At 40.7% G+C, this 20,578-nt stretch overlaps 1 protein-coding gene across 1 annotated transcript; it reads left to right on the top strand.

The window, feature by feature from the left end:
- The first annotated feature begins 690 nt into the window (after positions 1-690).
- Positions 691-1,119, top strand: LOC139456321 (chondroitin proteoglycan-2-like). Its single transcript, XM_071237959.1, has one exon. The coding sequence runs from the start codon at positions 691-693 to the stop codon at positions 1,117-1,119; it is 429 nt and encodes a 142-aa protein (XP_071094060.1).
- Positions 1,120-20,578: the final 19,459 nt, after the last annotated feature.

Below are 20,578 nucleotides of genomic sequence, written 5' to 3'. Positions count from 1 at the left end.
TCATCGACAAAGCAAACAGCGAACCTGATCCTCCGAAGAGCCTAGTATGGAAGGGTGTGTACAACATGGACTTGCAAAACATGGTCAAATTTCCCATGGATTAATTAGACAAACACATTTAATAACCCAGATAAGTTAACATGTCAGGAATTCCAGTGTTTAGGGAACATTGTTAATCATATTGGTCTCTTGACTGGGTTTTGTTGGTATGCTGTCCAGCGTGGAAGCGGCTTTATATTCAATTTGATTCTCTCACGATGAATGGCTCGTCATATGTTAAAGCACCATGGGACATGGGACCTGCAATGTTTTGGAATCTACAGACAGCAAGTGTCAATGATGGTCAGATCCACATGGAATTAGTTGCAGAACAAATATTGCCAGTGTAGATGTATCACACCCAGGGAAAGTGGGCACATGCATGTGAACATGTTTTCTGTGATTCAAAGAAATCAGCTTGCTTATTTAAGGCCCAGATTACATTTACATAAGGGTAAGGGTATGGGTAAGAGTAAGAGTAAGAGTAAGAGTAAGAGTAAGAGTAAGAGTGAGGGAGAGTATGGGGGGTTAAGGGTATGGGAGGGTAAGGGCATTGGTATGGGTATGGGAGGGTAAGGGTATTGGTGAGGGTGAGGGTGAGGGTATGGGTGAGGGTGAGGGTGAGGGTGAGGGTGTGGGTGAGGTGAAAGCATGGACATGGGTTTTGGTGAGGGTGAGGGTGAGGGTATTGGTGAGGGTGAGGGTGAAAGCATGGGCATGGGTTTTGGTGAGGGTGAGGGTGAGGGTGAAAGCATTGGCATGGGTATTGGTGAGGGTGAGGGTAAGGGTGAGGCTATTGGTGAGGTTGAGGGTGAGGGTGAGGGTGAGGATGAAGATGAAGATGAGGATGAGGGTATGGGTATGGGTATGGGTATGGGTATGGGTATTGGTGAGGGTAAAGGTAAGGGTAAGGATATGGATGAGGATGAGGATAAAGATGAGGATGAAGATGAGGATGAGGTTATGGGTATTGGTGAGGGTGAGGGTGAGGGTGATGGTAAGGGTAAGGGTAAGGGAAAGGGTGAGGGAAAGGGAGAGGGTGAGGGTGAGGGCGAGGGCGAGGGCAAGGGCAAGGGTTAAGCTTAGGGTAAAGGTAAAGGGGAAAATTCTCCTCAAGAAAATTGTACAAAGAAACATTTTCATTACAGGAACAGATATACTCTTTGACATAAGGCCTTGTTTCTTTTAAATAATAGTCTTGAATTACAGGACATATCAACTGTCACAGATTGAATGGCAACACATGCAATTTGACACATGTCTGCAGTACAATAACCCATAACAGTTGCTGATAAGGACAAGGGTCAGGCCTTGATCTTCCCCGGGACATTTTGTGTGATGCTGCTCAAAATGTTCCTTCAAGATAGGGGCATATCTGACATTTAAATTTAGATTACCAAATGACTAATAATGAAATTGCACACAGTATTTCACTGTATAGGCCCATGTTCAAGTGCCAGCAGACCCTATCTTGGATGGTTGATAATACTGGTCTTCTGACAGTGAAAAGCCTGCCCTATATAATTTTCAAAATCACTGTGATCTGTAATCTGTGAGCACGCTCAGCTGGACCAGCGAAGACAGCCGGCAAACTGACCACTGGTAATTGTTTTCAATGAGGTAATTAGCATCTCATTAGTGTGTTATTCTTATTTATGGTATGCTGTGTATTAAGAGAAAATCCATTTAGTATAATGCCCAGTTACGCATTTAGATAATTCAACCGATAAATATACATCATTATCTCATTCAACAACAATTCAGGTAAGATTTACCTTCAATGAACCAATTACTGTCGAACATGTTTGGTAAGTATGTAAATAAATATATTGCAAGAGATTCCTGGCATTTGATCAGCTAATCAAGTAAATTTATTTTTGCATTTGTATTTCCAAGAACTGGAAAAAAAGGCCACTCCCACTAACGTACGACTGTCTCCTGATAGGCTGACAGGAGGATGAGATTGGCTTGTGTTCCATTAATAATGAAATAAGCAGTCTGTACATGTGAAGTTATTATTGTTGACTTCTTTATTTATAAGAATTGCCTTAAAAATGTTTTTGGGTACGTGTTTATGGAAGTTTAAACTAAAAACTGATGTGCACAAAGCGTGCACACCATTTTATATGTTATACCTCCATAAATGCAAAATATATTAAAGTCAATTCTTAATTATTAGAGAACAAAGCTAAACTGGGAGGGATATTAGAAGTATGTTATCCCACCAACAGATGGTTCATGCTTATGTGACCGCCTCCGTGGTCTAGTGGTAGAGCATCGATCCCCGGCCTCGTCATACCAAAAGATGTTAAAAGATGGTACTTGTTGTTACCCTGTCTGGCGCTCGGCATTAAGGGGCTAAAACAAGGACCAGTCGGCTCGGAGTCAGTATACTGTGTCTGAGTGGGGTATTCATGTTAAACTGCAGCATGGTATCTCAGTGTGCTAGCACTATAAATCGGCATCAGTCCGGACTAGTACAAGCAGCCACACACACACACATGCATACGCGACGTTAAACCCCATTTCACCTCACCTCATGCTTATGTTTGCCTTTGATCGCCTGGCACGTCCGAGGGGTACTGACTAAGCTGACTGGGAACCTGTGCCCCACATTCCATGGAAGGCTTATTCATTGATCCTAATGATATCTGACCATTCATAAATATATACATCTTAAAATAGTAAGGTTTCTGACAGTCATCTTTAAAAGATCATTTAATTAAAATACTTTTTGATCATTTAACTGAGTAAGTTGATATATCAAAGTTATTTTGGCCAGTGTCAGCAATGCTACTATCATATATCACACTTTTGGACGCCAGTAAATACCTGGACCACCCAAAACAGGCATTGTTAGCATGAGCGAAAAGTCCTCAATTTACAATGACACACAAACAGCCAGATAACACATTCAACTGTGTAACCAGTCAATTCCAATAAAAGTAGGCTTTTGACAAGTATTAGGGATCACATCTTGCCCCTAAAATCCTCCTGGATTGTTTAAAAGCTGCATAATTATCACAGTGCAAAGTCTTGGACTGACCATTTAATATTCTGGGTTGGGGACAGAGATTCTTTTAACATGTTCAGAAAATAACATGTTGTGGACCTCCAAAATGTTTTACTATTCCTTTCAGAGAAAACATTTTCACGTCTAAAACGCTGACTGAAAAAACGAGTTCCATGCAGACAGCATATAGTATCTCTGCCACAGGCCAGCGCCATGTGATGATTCATCACATCATACAAGAGTCTATTCAAGATATTGCATATATTTTTAATGTTTCATTGCTGACAAGTCTGCACATTTAGATAAACACATGTCATAGAATGGTTAACTTTCATTGAGAAAATACCCTAAGACGGAAAGCACTATTTCCATTTGCGTAGTTATCCCTTTTTTACATTGGTTGTACGGCTCCATGTCATTGAAGCCCTACGGAGAGCTAGCGATATTGCCACATTGATGTATGAATATATATTGTCATGCACCTCACTGTCGCAGTTGTCATAGCATATCCATATGATTATGCTAAACTAAAGCTCTCCGAAAGGCTTGTATTAGCCCAGTCTGTTCTGATTTCAGAATAATCGTGTTTGCTTGACACGAGAAAATTCTTGTCACATGATATGCAAATTGGCCTGTGGCAGTGGTGAAATGCTAATTAGCATAAATGATCACTGCACCGGTGTGTGACTGAAAAAAAAAAACCTCACAGACCCCAGACCCCAGCCCCACCAGCAATGGAATATGACATGGTTCCTAAACGAGGGACCTGGTCAGGAATACTGTTAAGCGTACCGTAAAACAACTAAAAAACACTATCGTAAACATAAGGTGAGTTATCATTTAACATTAACGTAAAATGTCCACCAAAAATGCTTAGCGTTAATTAAAACTTTACTGTTTATGGTAATCATGATAAAATTTCATAAAATTCGTAAAAATAACAAAATCTAACGACACAACAAAAGCTGTCATTGTTTGGTATTGGCAAAACACAAATTGTTGTAATGAAACCAAAGCAGAACCAGCTGTCCCCATGTTTCCCTACAGACTGACAATCAGCATTTGCAAAGAGATGATCTTGCAGTTGAGATTCAATTTGACAGCTTGTCTGCTATTTCCATGTTTTTTTACTGACTAAACCGAAAAAAGAACGCCCACTGACAAAAGGCCTCATATGACTCCTGACTTGTGACCTCCATTAGGACCCTCCTCACTAGCTGCAACTAGTCAAACCACTGATCCAACAAGTAGTGTAGAATCAGGTATAAGATCCTTATCCACTGAAGTAGAAACGAACAACTGACACAACCTTCAATAATTCCATGCCAGCATGAGTAAGTACATACAATACCCCCTACTACTTATAACAAGGGGGCACGGGTGGCCCAGTCGTCTAAGGCACCGAGATTCGCTGTACAGAGTTGCGTCCCTTGGGCATGCCAGAAATCTATGATCGTGGGTTCCAATCCCGGTTCGCCCTGATTATATTTCTGGGTTCGTCAGCACCATACCCATGCTTGTGGGTTTCACCGAAGTGGTAAACGTCTGAGACCTTAATCACTTTGGGCTTCCTCCCACACTAAGCTGACACGCCGTGATATAACTGGAATAATGTTAAAAGCGGCGTTAAACCAACCCACTCACTCTCTTATAACAAACATAATAATCATTATTTTCACCAAAGCTTGTCACAGTGTTATAAATGCCCTACTTGTGTCCACCAATCCCTACACAGACTGACACGCAGCTCCAGCTCGGTGAACCCAGCCCTCAGCTGGCAGATGTAGGTGAGAGGCTCTTTAAGGACAGGGCAAGTCTTCCATGGTCACCTCACACTGATTTATAACTGCTTCTATAGAGGGATTCAATTACTACCCAATGACCTCTGGCTAAGGAAATGGCATCAACAAGGTGGACAGAACACAAATACTTCATGCTTGTGTCAAACCTTCCAAATAATTCTCAATATTTGGAGTGTATGCTGCATTAATTTTCCATTTTTCTTCTGGTAATGCTATAATTGGCACTTCCTTTGAACAACATGAGCTGGCAGAGGGAGGATGTAACTCACCAACCCTCATCTTTCACTGAGTACTGTAGACAGTGGTCAGGTTATTGTAGAAGCCCTGCCCTTGTTGGGTAGACAGTGGTCAATCTATTGTAGGAGCCCTTCTCTCATTGGGTAGACAGGGGACAGTCTAATTTTGGAGCCCTTCTCTCGATGGGTAGACAGAAATCAGCCTATTGTAGGAGCCCTTCTCTCACTAAGAAGTCAGTGGTCACTCAATGGTAGGAGCCCTTCTCTCACTGGGTAGGCAGTGGTTAGGTTGTTGTAGGAGCCCTTCTCTCATTGGGTAGGCAGTGGACAGTCTTCTTTTGGAGCCCTGCTCTCATTGGGTAGACAGTAGTCAGTCTATTGTAGGAGCCCTTTTCTCACTAAGTAGACAGTGGTCAGGTTCATTTAGGAACCCTTTGCTCATTGTGTAGACAGTGGTCAGTCTATTGTAGGAGCCCTGCTCTCATTGGGTAGACAGAGGTCAGTCTATTGTAGGAGCCCTTCTACCATTGGGTAGACAGTGATCAGTCTACTTTTGGAGCCCTTCTCTCATTGGGTAGGCAGAAATCAGCCTATTGTAGGAGCCCTTCTCTAACTAAGTTGACAGTGGTCAATCTATTGTAGGAGCCCTTTTCTCACTAAGTAGACAGTGGTCAGGTTCATTTAGGAGCTCTTTTCTCATATGTAGACAGTGGTCAGTCTATTGTAGGAGCCCTGCTCTCATTGGGTAGACAGTGGACAGTCTAATTCTGGAGCCCTGCCCTTCTTGGGTAGACAGTGGTCAGTCTATTGTAGAAGCCCTTTTCTCATTGTATAGACAGCGGTCAGTCTACTTTTGGAGCCCTTTTCTCATTGGGTAGACAGAAATCAGCCTATTGTAGGAGCCCTTTCTCATTGTGTAGACAGTGATCAGTCTACTGTACATGCCCTTCTTTCACTAAGTAGACAGTGGTCACTCAAAAGTAGGAGCCCTTCTCTCATTGGGTAGACAGTGGTTAGTCTATTGTAGGAGCCCTTCTCTCATTGGGTAGACAGTGGACAGTCTAATTTTGGAGCCCTTCCATTATTGGGTAGACAGTGGTCACTCCATTATAGGAGCTCTTCTCTCATTGGGAAACCAGTGGTCAGTCTATTGTAGGAACCTTTCTCTCACTAAGTAGACAGTGGTCAGTCTATTGTAGGAGCCCTGTTCTCATTGTTTAGACAATGGTCAGTCTATTGTAGGAGCCATGTTCTCACTGTTTAGACAATGGTCAGTCTATTGTAGGAGCCATGTTCTCACTGTTTAGACAATGGTCAGTCTATTGTAGGAGCCTTGCTCTCATTGTGTAGGCAGTGGACATCTAATTTTGGAGCCCTTTTCTCATTGTGTAGACAGTGGTCAGTCAATTGTAGGAGCCCTTCTCTCACTAAGTAGACAGTGGTCACTCAATAGTAGGAGCCTTTCTCTCGTTGGGTAGACAGAAATCAGTCTATTTTAGGAGCCCATCTCTCACTAAGTATACAGTGATCACTCAATAGTAGGAGCCCTTCTCTCACTTAGTAGACAGTGGTCACTCAATAGTAGGAGCCCTGCTCTCATTGTGTAGACAGTGGTCAGTCAATTGTAGGAGCCCTTCTCTCGTTGTGTAGACAGTGGTCAGTCAATTGTAGAAGCCCTGCTCTCGTTGTGTAGACAGTGGTCAGTTTATTGTAGAAGTCCTGCTCTCATTGTGTAGACAGTGGTCAGTCTATTGTAGGAGCCCTTCTCTCATTGTGTAGACAGTGGTCAGTCAATTGTAGAAGCCCTGCTCTCATTGTGTAGACAGTGGTCAGTCTATTGTAGAAGCCCTGTTCTCATTGTTTAGACAGTGGTCAGTCTATTGTAGAAGCCCTGTTCTCATTGTTTAGACAGAGGTCAGTCTATTGTAGAAGCCTTGCTCTCATTGTGTAGGCAGTGGTCAGTCAATTGTAGGAGCCCATCTCTCACTAAGTAGACAGTGATCACTCAATAGTAGGAGCCCTTCTCTCACTTAGTAGACAGTGGTCACTCAATAGCAGGAGCCCTGCTCTCTTTGTGTAGACAGTGGTCAGTCAATTGTAGGAGCCCTTCTCTCATTGTGTAGACAGTGGTCAGTCAACTGTAGAAGCCCTGCTCTCATTGTGTCGACAGTGGTCAGTCTATTGTAGAAGCCCTGCTCTCATTGTGTAGACAGTGGTCAGTCTATTGTAGGAGCCCTTCTCTCATTGTGTAGACAGTGGTCAGTCCATTGTAGAAGCCCTGCTCTCATTGTGTAGACAGTGGTCAGTCTATTGTAGAAGCCCTGATCTCATTGTGTAGACAGTGGTCAGTCTACTGTAGAAGCCCTGCTCTCATTGTGTAGACAGTGGTCAGTCTATTGTAGAAGTCCTGCTCTCATTGTGTAGACAATGGTCAGTCTATTGTAGGAGCCCTTCTCTCATTGTGTAGACAGTGGTCAGTCTTCTGTAGAAGCCCTGCTCTCATTGTGTAGACAGTGGACAGTCAATTGTAGGAGCCCTTCTCTTATTGTGTAAACAGTGGTCAGTCAATTCTAGGAGCCCTGCTCTCATTGGGTAGACAGTCAATTGTAGGAACCCTTCTCTCATTGGGTAGACAGAAATCAGCCTATTCTGGGAGGCCAGTTTTTATTGAGTAGATATTGGTCAATCGATCATAGGTGCACAGTGATCAGTCTATTGTAAGAGCCCTTTTCTCACAGAGTAGACAGTGATCAGTCTATTGTAAGAGCCCTTTTCTCACAGAGTAGACAGTGATCCGTCTATTGTAAGAGCCCTTTTCTCACAGAGTAGACAGTGATTAGTCTATTGTAAGAGCCCTTTTCTCACAGAGTAGACAGTGATCAGTCTATTGTAAGAGCCCTTTTCTCACAGAGTAGACAGTGATCAGTCTATTGTAAGAGCCCTTTTCTCACAGAGTAGACAGTGATTAGTCTATTGTAAGAGCCCTTTTCTCACAGAGTAGACAGTGATCAGTCTATTGTAAGAGCCCTCTTCTCACAGAGTAGACAGTGATCAGTCTATTGTAAGAGCCCTCTTCTCACAGAGTAGACAGTGATCAGTCTATTGTAAGAGCCCTCTTCTCACAGGGTAGACAGTGATCAGTCTATTGTAAGAGCCCTCTTCTCACAGGGTAGACAGTGATCAGTCTATTGTAAGGGCCCTCTTCTCACAGGGTATACAATGGTCAGTCTATTATAGGAGCCTGCTCTGACTGAGTCAACATTGGTCAATCAATCATAGGTGCCCTTCTCTCACAGAGTATCTCCTCACTGTGGTGAGACTAATGTAGGATATACTCTTGTCTGAACATGTCCCCATTTTGTCCTTTATATCCAAACATACAATGGAGCTGCTTTGAGACATCAACACCAATGGCCTGAGAAATTATGCCTCATTTATTGTTTGGAGGAACTTCCTTTGGTAACACAGATGTTCACAACTTAAACACAGAAAAAACTACAATTGTTTCTGGATATTAGTGTAAAGATTGTGTGGGTGAAACATCTGGAGCTGCGGTAACAATTAGATCATCCTCTTAAAGCTTAGACAGACAGAACAATTAACGGATATCATTTCACAAATAGATTCAAATTGTGTCCTGTCACAGAATCCTGAATGGGAGAAGACAACCAAATGCCACCAGACAATGGTAATGCTTATTGTGGGACTTTTATGGTCACTCAACCCGTGAAGATCCGTGTTAGAATAGGTCTTCAGCAACCCATGCTTGTTGTAAGTGGCGACTGTGCTTGTCGTAGTAGGTGACTAACGTGATCGGGTGGTCAAACTCGCTGACTTGGTTGATGCATATCATCGTATCCCAATTGCGTGGATAGATGCTCGCATAATGTCAATCAATGGAATGTCTGGTCCAGATTTGATTATTCACAGACCGCCGTCATATAGCTGAAATATTGTTGAGTGCAATGTAAACAACAAACAAAGGTCACTCCCAATTCAATGCATTGTTTATTGGCACAAGCAGTTTTCTGAAGACCACTTCTTATCACTCCCAATTATATGTATTGTTTATTGGCACAAGTGGTTTTCTGAAGACCACTTCTTATCACTCCCAATTATATGTATTGTTTATTGGCACAAGTGGTTTTCTGAAGACCACTTCTTATCACTCCCAATTATATGTATTGTTTATTGGCACAAGTGGTTTTCTGAAGACCACTTCTTATCACTCCCAATTATATGTATTGTTTATTGGCACAAGCAGTTTTCTGAAGACCACTTCTTATCACTCCCAATTATATGTATTGTTTATTGGCACAAGCAGTTTTCTGAAGACCACTTCTTATCACTCCCAATTATATGTATTGTTTATTGGCACAAGCAGTTTTCTGAAGACCACTTCTTATCACTCCCAATTATATGTATTGTTTATTGACACAAGCAGGATTCTGAAGACCACTTCTTATCACTCCCAATTATATGTATTGTTTATTGACACAAGCAGGATTCTGAAGACCACTTCTTATCACTCCCAATTATATGTATTGTTTATTGGCACAAGCGGTTTTCTGAAGACCACTCCTTATCACTCCCAATTATATGTATTGTTTATTGACACAAGCAGGATTCTGAAGACCACTTCTTATCACTCCCAATTATATGTATTGTTTATTGACACAAGCAGTTTTCTGAAGACCACTTCTTATCACTCCCAATTATATGTATTGTTTATTGACACAAGCAGGATTCTGAAGACCAATTCTTATCACTCCAAATTATATGTATTGTTTATTGGCTCAAGTCGGATTCTGAAGACCAATTCTTCTTTGGGATCAAAATACACACAAGTGTGTACGGAATGATCCTGTTTCATAGAATGCTCTTTTATAGTGAAATTAATTGTATTTGTATGGTTTTGGGTTAATATGTGACAATAATGTCTAAACTTCAGATGGCCTACAGCTTTTAGCAGTAAAGACACTCTATGAGGGGAAGTGAAATCAATAATGAGCTGTATATATGCTGAACGCATGTTTTGAGTTAAATCTGGGTCTTTAAGTGTCTTTTTATTTTGTGGTTTACGGATCAACTGAGCCACAATTTCACAAATAAAATAAAAAACATTAAAAGTAATATCTTTTATCCTCCCAAGAGCCTGTGAACACATTTCAGTGATTACACAACTCCTAAGTAGATTGATTTCAGAATGGCCATAAGTCTATGACTTAATTGTCATTCACAAAACATGATAAGCATAATATGTTTTCGTTCATTTTATGTTTATTTGTATTTGACCCTACATACAACTAAAGGTTTGCTTTTAAGATTATATTTACATTTATATTTATATTTATTTTGATCTCAATAACTGACTATGATGTTTGAGACAACAATATGTTAAGTTTTAAAAATCGTCTCACTGACAAGGCATTTTAACTTGTGTCACATGACTTCCCTTTAAGAGTAAGTGTTAATTTGGTTGACACTCTGCCTCTGTACACACTGAAAATAAATCAAATAAAAAAAACATATATTGTTGAATTTATTTCACATGTGAAGATCTCTTCAATGGCCGCAAAAACATTACAAGTTTTTTTATTAGATGTACTATTTCCAATTAAAAACTTCAAAGAGTGTTGATTTTCATTTCCTTTTTTTAAACTGCTGGTTTAAAGCATATAAGTCTTCTGTACTGAAGTGCTCACCTTTGTAATGTCATAGAACTTATCTGAGACTGATCGAGTTGGGCTTAATGTTGCTTTGAACAGTTTGTCACTTATTGTATCAAAGCATGTTTGCTGTATGTGATAGAAGGCTGTATCCATTGTTTCATGGATGGAATCTCAGCTTGGAGAGTTGATGGTCTGTGCTTCGATTACTGGCCGTGTCATAACAAAAGACATTAAAAGATGGTACTTCTTGTTACCTTTAGGTCTCAAGGTCTCACTGGCTCACAGTCAGTATACTGTGTCTGAGTGGGGTATCGATGGTAAACTGCAGTATGGTATTTCAGTGGGCTAGCACTACAGAAACAATACATTTTAGTGCAATAACCTTGAACACGACATTAAACCCCATTTCACCTCACCTGAAAAAGCCCATAGGTGCAACCCAGTTTGGTGCAACCCACTTGAGCACATGAATGGTACAGACCATGGAGCGTTTCAAGGATTCGATCACCTAATCAGCAGATCCTGGTTGAGGTAAGGGAATTAACTCTGCACAGTAAAATAGCCATGTCTTAGACTGCTTGACCCTCCTGTGACATCACAGAAATTATCTGAGAACTGTGAGAGTGAGATGGATGTAACACTGTGCCAGTTCTAATTTTAATGGAATGCACAAAGTTAACACTTCTGTTTGTTTGTTTGTTTGTATGTTGTTAAATGCTGCACTAAGCAATATTTCAGCTAAATGACAGCAGAATGTAAATAATCAAGTCAGGAAAAGACAATCCAGTCATTGACGTCATGAGTTCGATTAATTCAACTGTGATATGATGACATGCATGAACCTTGACAAACAATCCTGTTAGTTGCCTCTTACAGCAAGCATGGGTTGCTGAAGACCTATTCTAATACTTCTAATTGACATGTTTACAATAATAAAATCTGGGATTCGAAACCCAAATCAGATGACGCAAGCACAATTACAAGACACAAGTCAGCAGCACCTTGAACCAGTGGGTCCCTTGTGCCCTTTCTGAAAAACTGAACTGTATTTTGAACATTGCTCCACCAGATGCAGCTGTGTTGATGTTCATCAGCACCAATGTCACATGTCCAAAGAGCCTGAACAGCAGAAGCCAGAGTTTGTATGAGGAAAAGGGTTGCACTATCATCTGCTTGATACCATGAAATATTGGAAAATTTGTAATTCAGAAACTATCCTGAGCCTATCCCTATTCTAAAAGACTTTACTTGTGCTTGAGATGTAAGTCATCTCGAAAACTAGGTTCTAATTCACTCTGGTGGAGTTAATTTAATCAAGACCGACAAGCACTGGTTCTCCTACGCTTCTCTCTACAAAAAATGTCACTCTTTCAGATGCACTTTACTTCATGTAACTGTCAAATTACAAACTGCTGACTTGCTTTGAAGAAGAAATACTCAAAGCACTTGGGAATCAAATGTAAACATGTTTGTAGCTCACAGGAGAATTACTTGAAGTTCACACAAATGTGTTTGAGATTGGTTCCTCCATCACAGCTATGCACTGTCAACATATGTCAGATTCAAGTGAGTGAGTGAATTGTTTTTTTTTGCATAGCCCAAAATATTTCAGAGCTATCAGAGTGGGCTGAGTCGGTTGGTCCTGTATGCGATAAAAATGCCCCCTTGCTTTGCAAAATGTATCAATTACCAAGGAAGACACATTTATAGAAACCAATACTTTTAAGTTAAAAAACCCTAATTAATACTTGGCTTGAATTTCATTAAAACAACAAAAACTTTTGAGCACAAGCAATCAGGCTTAAAAACAGTGTGTCCATTTAATTTGTGTCATATCTGTATGAATCAATTGTTATTGTCACAGCATGCATCAATGTGTGTCTCCAGAGGTTTCATCAATCCTTGTCTTCTGAGGTTCCATCAATCCATGTCTCCTGAGGTTCCATCAATCCATGTCTCTTGAGGTTCCATCAATCCATGTCTCTTGAGGTTCCATCAATCCATGTCTCCAGAGGTTCCATCAATCCATGACTCCAGAGGTTCCATCAATCCATGTCTCCAGAGGTTCCATCAATCCATTATTCCAGAGGTTCCATCAATCCATGTCTCCAGAGGTTCCATCAATACATGATTCCAGAGGTTCCAGAAATCCATGATTCCAGAGGTTCCATCAATCCATGTCTCCAGAGGTTCCATAAATCCGTCTCCAGAGGTTCCATCAATCCATGTCTCCAGAGGTTCCATCCATCCATGATTCCAGAGGTTCCATCAATCCATGATTCCAGAGGTTCCATCAATCCATGTCTTCAGAGGTTCCATCAATCCATGTCTCCAGAGGTTCCATCAATCCATGATTCCAGAGGTTCCATCAATCCATGTCTCCAGAGGTTCCATCAATCCATGACTCCAGAGGTTCCATCAATCCATGATTCCATAGGTTCCATCAGTCCATGTCTCCAGAGGTTCCATCAATCCATGACTCCAGAGGCTCCATCAATCCATGTCTCCAGAGGTTCCATCAATCCATGACACCAGGGGTTCCATCAATCCATGACTCCAGAGGTTCCATCAATCCATGACTCCAGAGGTTCCATCAATCCATGATTCCAGAGGTTCCATCAATCCATGTCTGCAGAGGTTCCATCAATCCATGATTCCAGAGGTTCCATCAATCCATGTCTCCAGAGGTTCCATAAATCCGTCTCCAGAGGTTCCATCAATCCATGTCTCCAGAGGTTCCATCCATCCATGATTCCAGAGGTTCCATCAATCCATGATTCCAGAGGTTCCATCAATCCATGTCTTCAGAGGTTCCATCAATCCATGTCTCCAGAGGTTCCATCAATCCATGATTCCAGAGGTTCCATCAATCCATGTCTCCAGAGGTTCCATCAATCCATGACTCCAGAGGTTCCATCAATCCATGATTCCATAGGTTCCATCAGTCCATGTCTCCAGAGGTTCCATCAATCCATGACTCCAGAGGCTCCATCAATCCATGTCTCCAGAGGTTCCATCAATCCATGACACCAGGGGTTCCATCAATCCATGACTCCAGAGGTTCCATCAATCCATGACTCCAGAGGTTCCATCAATCCATGATTCCAGAGGTTCCATCAATCCATGTCTGCAGAGGTTCCATCAATCCATGATTCCAGAGGTTCCATCAATCCATGTCTCCAGAGGCTCCATCAATCCATGTCTCCAGAGGTTCCATCAATCCATGTCTCCAGAGGTTCCATCAATCCATGATTCCAGAGGTTCCATCAATCCATGACTCCAGAGGTTCCATCAATCCATGATTCCAGAGATTCCATCAATCCATGTCTGCAGAGGTTCCATCAATCCATGTCTGCAGAGGTTCCATCAATCCATGACTTCAGAGGCTCCATCAATCCATGTCAGCAGAGGTTCCATCCATCCATGACTCCAATGGTTCCATCCATCCATCCTTTCCTGGGTATTTTACATGGACAATGGACAAAAACAAGAGAACATGGTTTGATGACAGCGATTATGTCCCTGACACTTCATTTGCAGAGGTACCGGTAATGCAACACTTGAAGCACATAAACATAACAGAGCAATTACTGATTCATTTGTGAAGAAGCATTCTCTGTAGCCAGAACATCACAGATTCTGTCTACAGCGACTAGGACTCCACAATCTGGTGTCAATGTCCAGTCTAAATCAAGACTTTGCAATTAGTGCCCAGTGTGAAAGTGAGACACTGTCTCTGTGTCATTACAGAAACCACACATTGCTATACTGAGCTGGATAATTAAATTATGTTAGGTCATAGAGTACTGTTTGACTTAATTACAGGAAATATATACTGAAAATTACTGAAATTATGTGACAATTTCACTTTTGGAGCTGCATATTGTGTCAAGTGAAACTGTCAAGTGTCTAAAAGAGATATTTTCATTGGGCTATATTAAAAATGGGGCTTGGTTATTTTTTGGGAGGAGATGGGGATGGTGGTGGTGTGTGTGTGTGTGTGTGTGTGTGTGTGTGGGGGGGGGTGTGACAGAGAGAAAGGATACATGAACTTTAAATATGGAACATTCTTGCCATATATTTGTTTCAGAAGGAACAAATGCTTTATGTGTGAAAATTCCTATTTGACATTTCCATTAACAAATTCTTTAAAAAGCTGTTTTTTAATGTATCTCTGTTACCATGGTAAAAGAATTCTCCTTTTCTGTTAGATATCTAAGTCTTCAGGATAATTCATCTCGACAGTATTCACTGGCATCTGATTTTTGGGTAATTTACATGAACAGTCATTTCATGAAATTCTCATGCAGCAGTACTTCCTGGTTGAGTTTTGGCTCTGCATTCTATCTGTTTCTGTCATAATTACATGTTTTCACATTTGCCTTTATCATTAACCAACTATTGTGATTTGTTTCAAGCTTTCCTTTTTCATCATATTCTTTTATTTTTATTTTAGATTATGTTTATTTGCATTGCAATTGTATGTCTTACTTTTCCTGTTTCTTATGTTGCACATTATGTACAGGAACATCGATCATAAACACATCCAAACATTTCTTCCTGGGAACCTTTCACTATAGGGCCGGAACATTATTACTGCAAATTTATGTATTTAATCCAGATTTTTTTCTGAGGTGGAACTATATTTGGGCAGAACAAAAATAAGCTGACATGGTTACTTGTGAGTATATCTTTAACATCTCATGGTGCAGGAGGAAAACACAAAGCACTGCTGAGGTCACAGCAAGGAGCAGGCCCATTGATCATGGCCGGATCCTAGTCAGGGCACTAAAGTCTTCACAGGGGGTTACAGTGACTGTCATCATCTCATGCACTATTGCTGGGGTGTTCTCACGCCTCCCCCCCCCCCCCCCCCCCCCCTCTCTCTCTCCCCCCCATACCTACCATGACAACTTGTTTGCTTGTTTAAGTAAATTCAATAAAGGTTGACATATTGTTTGTGATGTTTTGGATGGACTCTACATCCAACCAACACACACCCCCCCCCCCCCCGAACAAAATACTTCTAAAGTTTTTCACGGTTTCAAAAAGGCTGAGGACACACAACCTCAATGCCTGAAATAAATGTAACTGACATGAGGATGAGGTTGCTGATACAGTTGCAGGAGGATGAGTTAGCTCTTGGAACAGGGAGATGGAGAACAGATCCGTTCTGTGAGTGTTACATGTACCTGACATGAGGTTGCTGATAGCTAGGGTTGCTGTGTGAAGAGTACTTGGAATAGAGACCTAGAGAACAGATCCACTCTCAGTGCTGATGTTGCTGGTTGTGTGTGACATTGATACAACTTGAAGTGAGGGTTATATGTACCTGACATGAGGTTGCTGATAGGGTTGCTGTGTGAAGAGTACTTGGAATAGAGACCTAGAGAACAGATCCACTCTTAGTCCTGATTAACTGGTTGTGTGTGATGTAAATTTAGATACAACTTGAAGTGAGTGAGTTGGGTTTAATGCCACTTTCAACAATATTTCAGTGATATCATGGTGTGTCATTTTTAGGTTGGGAAAAACTAAACTGATACAAGAATTATATATTTACCACTTCTGAACACATGCTTACCAAGAAATATAATCAAGAGAGTCTAGGATTGGGGGAGACCCAGATTCTCATCCACACTCAGACATAAATATCATAAAACTCACAAGCAACTCTACAATACTGTGGCGAGTCTAGATTTTTTCAGTATGAAAATGAAAAGATTCTCAAGGTGCCATTTTCCTTTATAACCTTAAAAATTTAACAAATTTTTAAAAATATTTTCATTTCAGTGACTAAAAGTTTGTCTAGGGGGTCATCAAGAATATGATTCAATCATTGTAATCATGAAGGCATTCAACCCTGAAGAGTTACAGCATTAAAGACCAGTTACGTCAGTCAGTCGTGTCTTTACAGTGAGTAATGCAGCTCAACAAAATGAAGGTGTAAATTTGGAAATAAATACACTGCTGGGCAAAAGAAAGTATACACCATGTTTGATGATGGCTAAAATTGAAAGAACCAAGAAATGGTTATTCCATGGTGATATATTTGATATTGGTATCATAGTTGTGTTTGGGATCTTCTAAGTTTGCAGTCATCAACCTAGTAACATTTTGATAACGTTCATACTTTTTGGATCAAATCCAATTTTCAAGTGTATACAGTCGTGCCCCGCTTATACGGACTTCAGATATCCGGAAACCTCGGTTCTCGGACGATTTTCATTCGAAACGAAATAATTACTATATAAATTTACCCGTATATCCGGAATTCAGTTTCCGGAACCGGACGGTCATTTTCATACACAAAACACTGAAATGCACACAAAATTGTCTCACTTATCCGGACAATACACTTCCTCTCGTGGTAATCCTTTGATTCGTGAGAAGTCAATTAACCAAGTGACACTGAGTTACGTTTGAGACGAACTTGTTTATTGTACATACATGTAATCCCCTTCGATAAACATGGCGTTTGTGGTCAAAGTTGTGGAAGTATGGCCTGTCAACCAGTAAAACGTAAGCGACACGCAGTGACAGCACGGTAAAAAAAAGGGAAATTTGTATCTTTAAGGAAAAACACCTGTCAGCAAGTAACTCTTCCAGTAAGAAGCTGGTTTCAGTTATACGGAAATTCGTTTATACGGACGAATTGTGAAATGACGCAAGTGTCCGTATAAACGAGGCACGACTGTACTTTCTTGAACCAGCAGGTTATAATGTTTCTAGTTATGAATGTGTCATAGTTCCCTGATGTAATTCACTCAACAATATATCATGTTTATTGATATAGTAAATAACAGCGTTAATGGTTATTTGCCACAGCACTCTCTAATGTGTGTGTATGCTACGGGGCAGAAAATTATAGCCCTCCGGAGTGCAATGACGTCATCCAATAATTGATGACTTCATATGCTACCATGACAACCCACCGACCTGGGTAGCAGAAAGTACTGAGAGATAATCTTCAGGGAATTTCTTCAGCCACAATATTAATCAAAATGAATACATAATGCATAAATAATCATATCACCATGCACAATACCATGACTCTGCAAAAGAGTAGCCACAAGAAATGAAAAGTCCAGAAAATTTCAAAGGTTTCAAATCCCATTTGACCACATCAGATTACAGTACCCACTAATATTTGTCTCACAATAACAAATTAACTTTGTATGTTAGTGATACATAGCTCAATAATAGTAAAGACAGGTGTTACAAATTTCATTGACTTTATCAGTGATATGATATTTTTTTTAATTTGCATGTGTAAAAATTCAGTGGTTTCAAATATTCAATAAGACATACAAATCTGAAAACACATAATGTTTTTTAACATTGTATATATACATAAACATAAAAAGTAATTCTCAGTGGCACTTTCTTTGCAATGTGTGCTTTGAACAGCTTTGAGACAGAAATAAATTACTCATGAATGCAATGATGTGATAAAACAATGGATGATATCATATGCTTTTCGGGAGCAGAGTGGCCCAGTCGTCTAAGGCACCATAATTTCCTGTGCAGAGTTGCGTCCCTTGGACTTGCCAGAAACCTATGATTGTGGGTTTGAATTTCACCCGATTATGTTGTGAGGTTTGTCAGGAGTATACGTGTGCTCGTGGGTTTCACCAAAGTGATGAATATCTGAGACATGCATCACTTTGGATTTTCCTCCAGCATAAAGCTGACATGCCGTGAGATAATACTGTTCAAAGTAGCGTTAAAAGTCCAGTTTCCACCCTTGCCGAACTAGGCTGGTATTATGGAGTTACATTTTGTCTGGACTAACGAGTCGATGCATAGTCCAATCAAAATCGCGCACTGAAATCAAAATCCGGTTCGTAAATTGTCGTGCAGATTTCGATCGATTGCAGGATTTGCAAAGCATGTGCACCGCCAACTCGTTGTCAGCAGATATTTTCCAAATCTTTTCATGTTTTTAATCAAGGTGCTCACGTGATTTGATGCATTTCGCGATGTAAGACCCGTTTTATCACAATATAGATCTTGATTATCAAGCAGATCGTCATGACTGAGCGCCACTATTTTGTCTGAAGCAAACGCAAGTGATACGAGAGGTGGAATCTGATTGGTCCTTAGGAGAGGCTTAGAAGGGACATAATTGGTAATAGCCACTGGGGGCACAATGCTCGAGCCTAGTAATTCCAGCCTATTTTGCCAAGGGTGGAAACTGGACTTTTAAAGTCAGTTATCTCCCTTGCCTCTGGAAGATGCGTTAAACCCATCTCACTCACTCACTTACTCAAGTACTTTTCTTGCCACTATTCATGACATCCAAACCACCTTGTTTATTCTCTGTGACCACCCAATCCTGTGTGTGGGTAAATATATGTTGACAGGATTAAACACACTGGTATGGGTTCAAATTCACTGGGGAGAATCATCTTGACACTAGAGAATTTCATCCAAGGGTAGGGGGGCGGTCGGGTAGCCTAGTGGTTAAAGCGTTCGCTCGTCACGCCGAAGACCCGGGTTCGATTACCGACATGGGTACAATGTGTGAAGCCCATTTGTGGTGTCCCCCGCTGTGATATTGCTGGAATATTGCTAAAAGCGGCGTAAAACCATACTCACTCACTCACTCCAAGGGTAGGATCATATTCACTCATTGGGTGTTCTTTTGAGTTGTATATTTAGGGGATAAATATAATGTCTTTGACATCTGGAAATTTTATTTGGAGCCATCAACATTTCTTGACATTTTAAAATACAAATGTTTTTTGTGGTTTTCTGTTATGTTGACCTACTTTTTCCATGTGAACTCTAGCAGCTGTGGGAAAAATGTGATGTCACTCATGACTACAGTGAAAAAATATTAATCTGTTATAACACTTTGGTAATTATGACATTTGTCAATCCAGATGATTTCACAGGGAACAGAGCTATCTTGTTGCAAAACAAACATATTTTTATCTTTTTCTATACTTATAAGCAGCAGAATATTTGCACTGGCACACAGCAGACGCCATGTAAAAATTAACATATCAGTTTTAATTTCAACAAAATCAGTAAATGCACGATCCTGTCACTGGGTTTTCTGGTCAATCAATCACTCTATTGTCTGGTTTGTTTGCATTAGCTGCCTTGCATTGCAGGAGTAATGCTGTGGTGTAAGGCAACAGACACTTATTGTGTGAGTTGCGGGTTCTGTTTGTAGGGCAAACTCCTGGTGTCATCACCTAGTGATCCATTCATGTAATTTTCACCACTATTTTGCCCTTAATGCCCAATCGAATCTGTTTTGGCAGATAATACAGACTTGTTATTTTCTGGCATCAATGTTTACATTAGCTGCATCGCATGGCAGGAGTAATGATGTGGTTCGACTCCCGACATGGGTACAATGTGTGAAGCCCATTTCTGGTGTCCTCCACCGTGATATTGCTTGAATATTGCTAAAACCACATTCACTCACTCTTCGGCATGAGAAGCGAACGCTTTAACCACTAGGCTACCCCACTGGCCACAATTAAAATTACAAGAAAATGAGATTAGGTTATGATGACATCACCAATGCAGATTTTTAAATCACAATAAATTTCAAGGTGCTTATAATGATTCCCAGGCTAGTATGAGACCTGAGACAGTGAGGGTTAATATTATCAAAGTTGGTGGAAAAAAGGTTAATCAAAGATGTCACAGTCTTAACACAGGTCAATTGGCCTCTCATCGTGTGGCCTTCACTATGGAACACGTCAGGTGATGTCGCTCTCCTGTTGAGGAGGTCAAGAAGGTGTTCCTCTGCTTGCCGTTATTTGCCAGGGGTTGAAATTTGGCCATAACCACTCA

This window comes from Haliotis cracherodii, unplaced genomic scaffold (genome assembly GCF_022045235.1).
Source record: "Haliotis cracherodii isolate W230 unplaced genomic scaffold, xgHalCrac1.p SCAF_1, whole genome shotgun sequence".
NCBI lineage: Eukaryota > Metazoa > Mollusca > Gastropoda > Lepetellida > Haliotidae > Haliotis > Haliotis cracherodii.
This window is presented reverse-complemented; position numbering and strand designations above follow the sequence as displayed.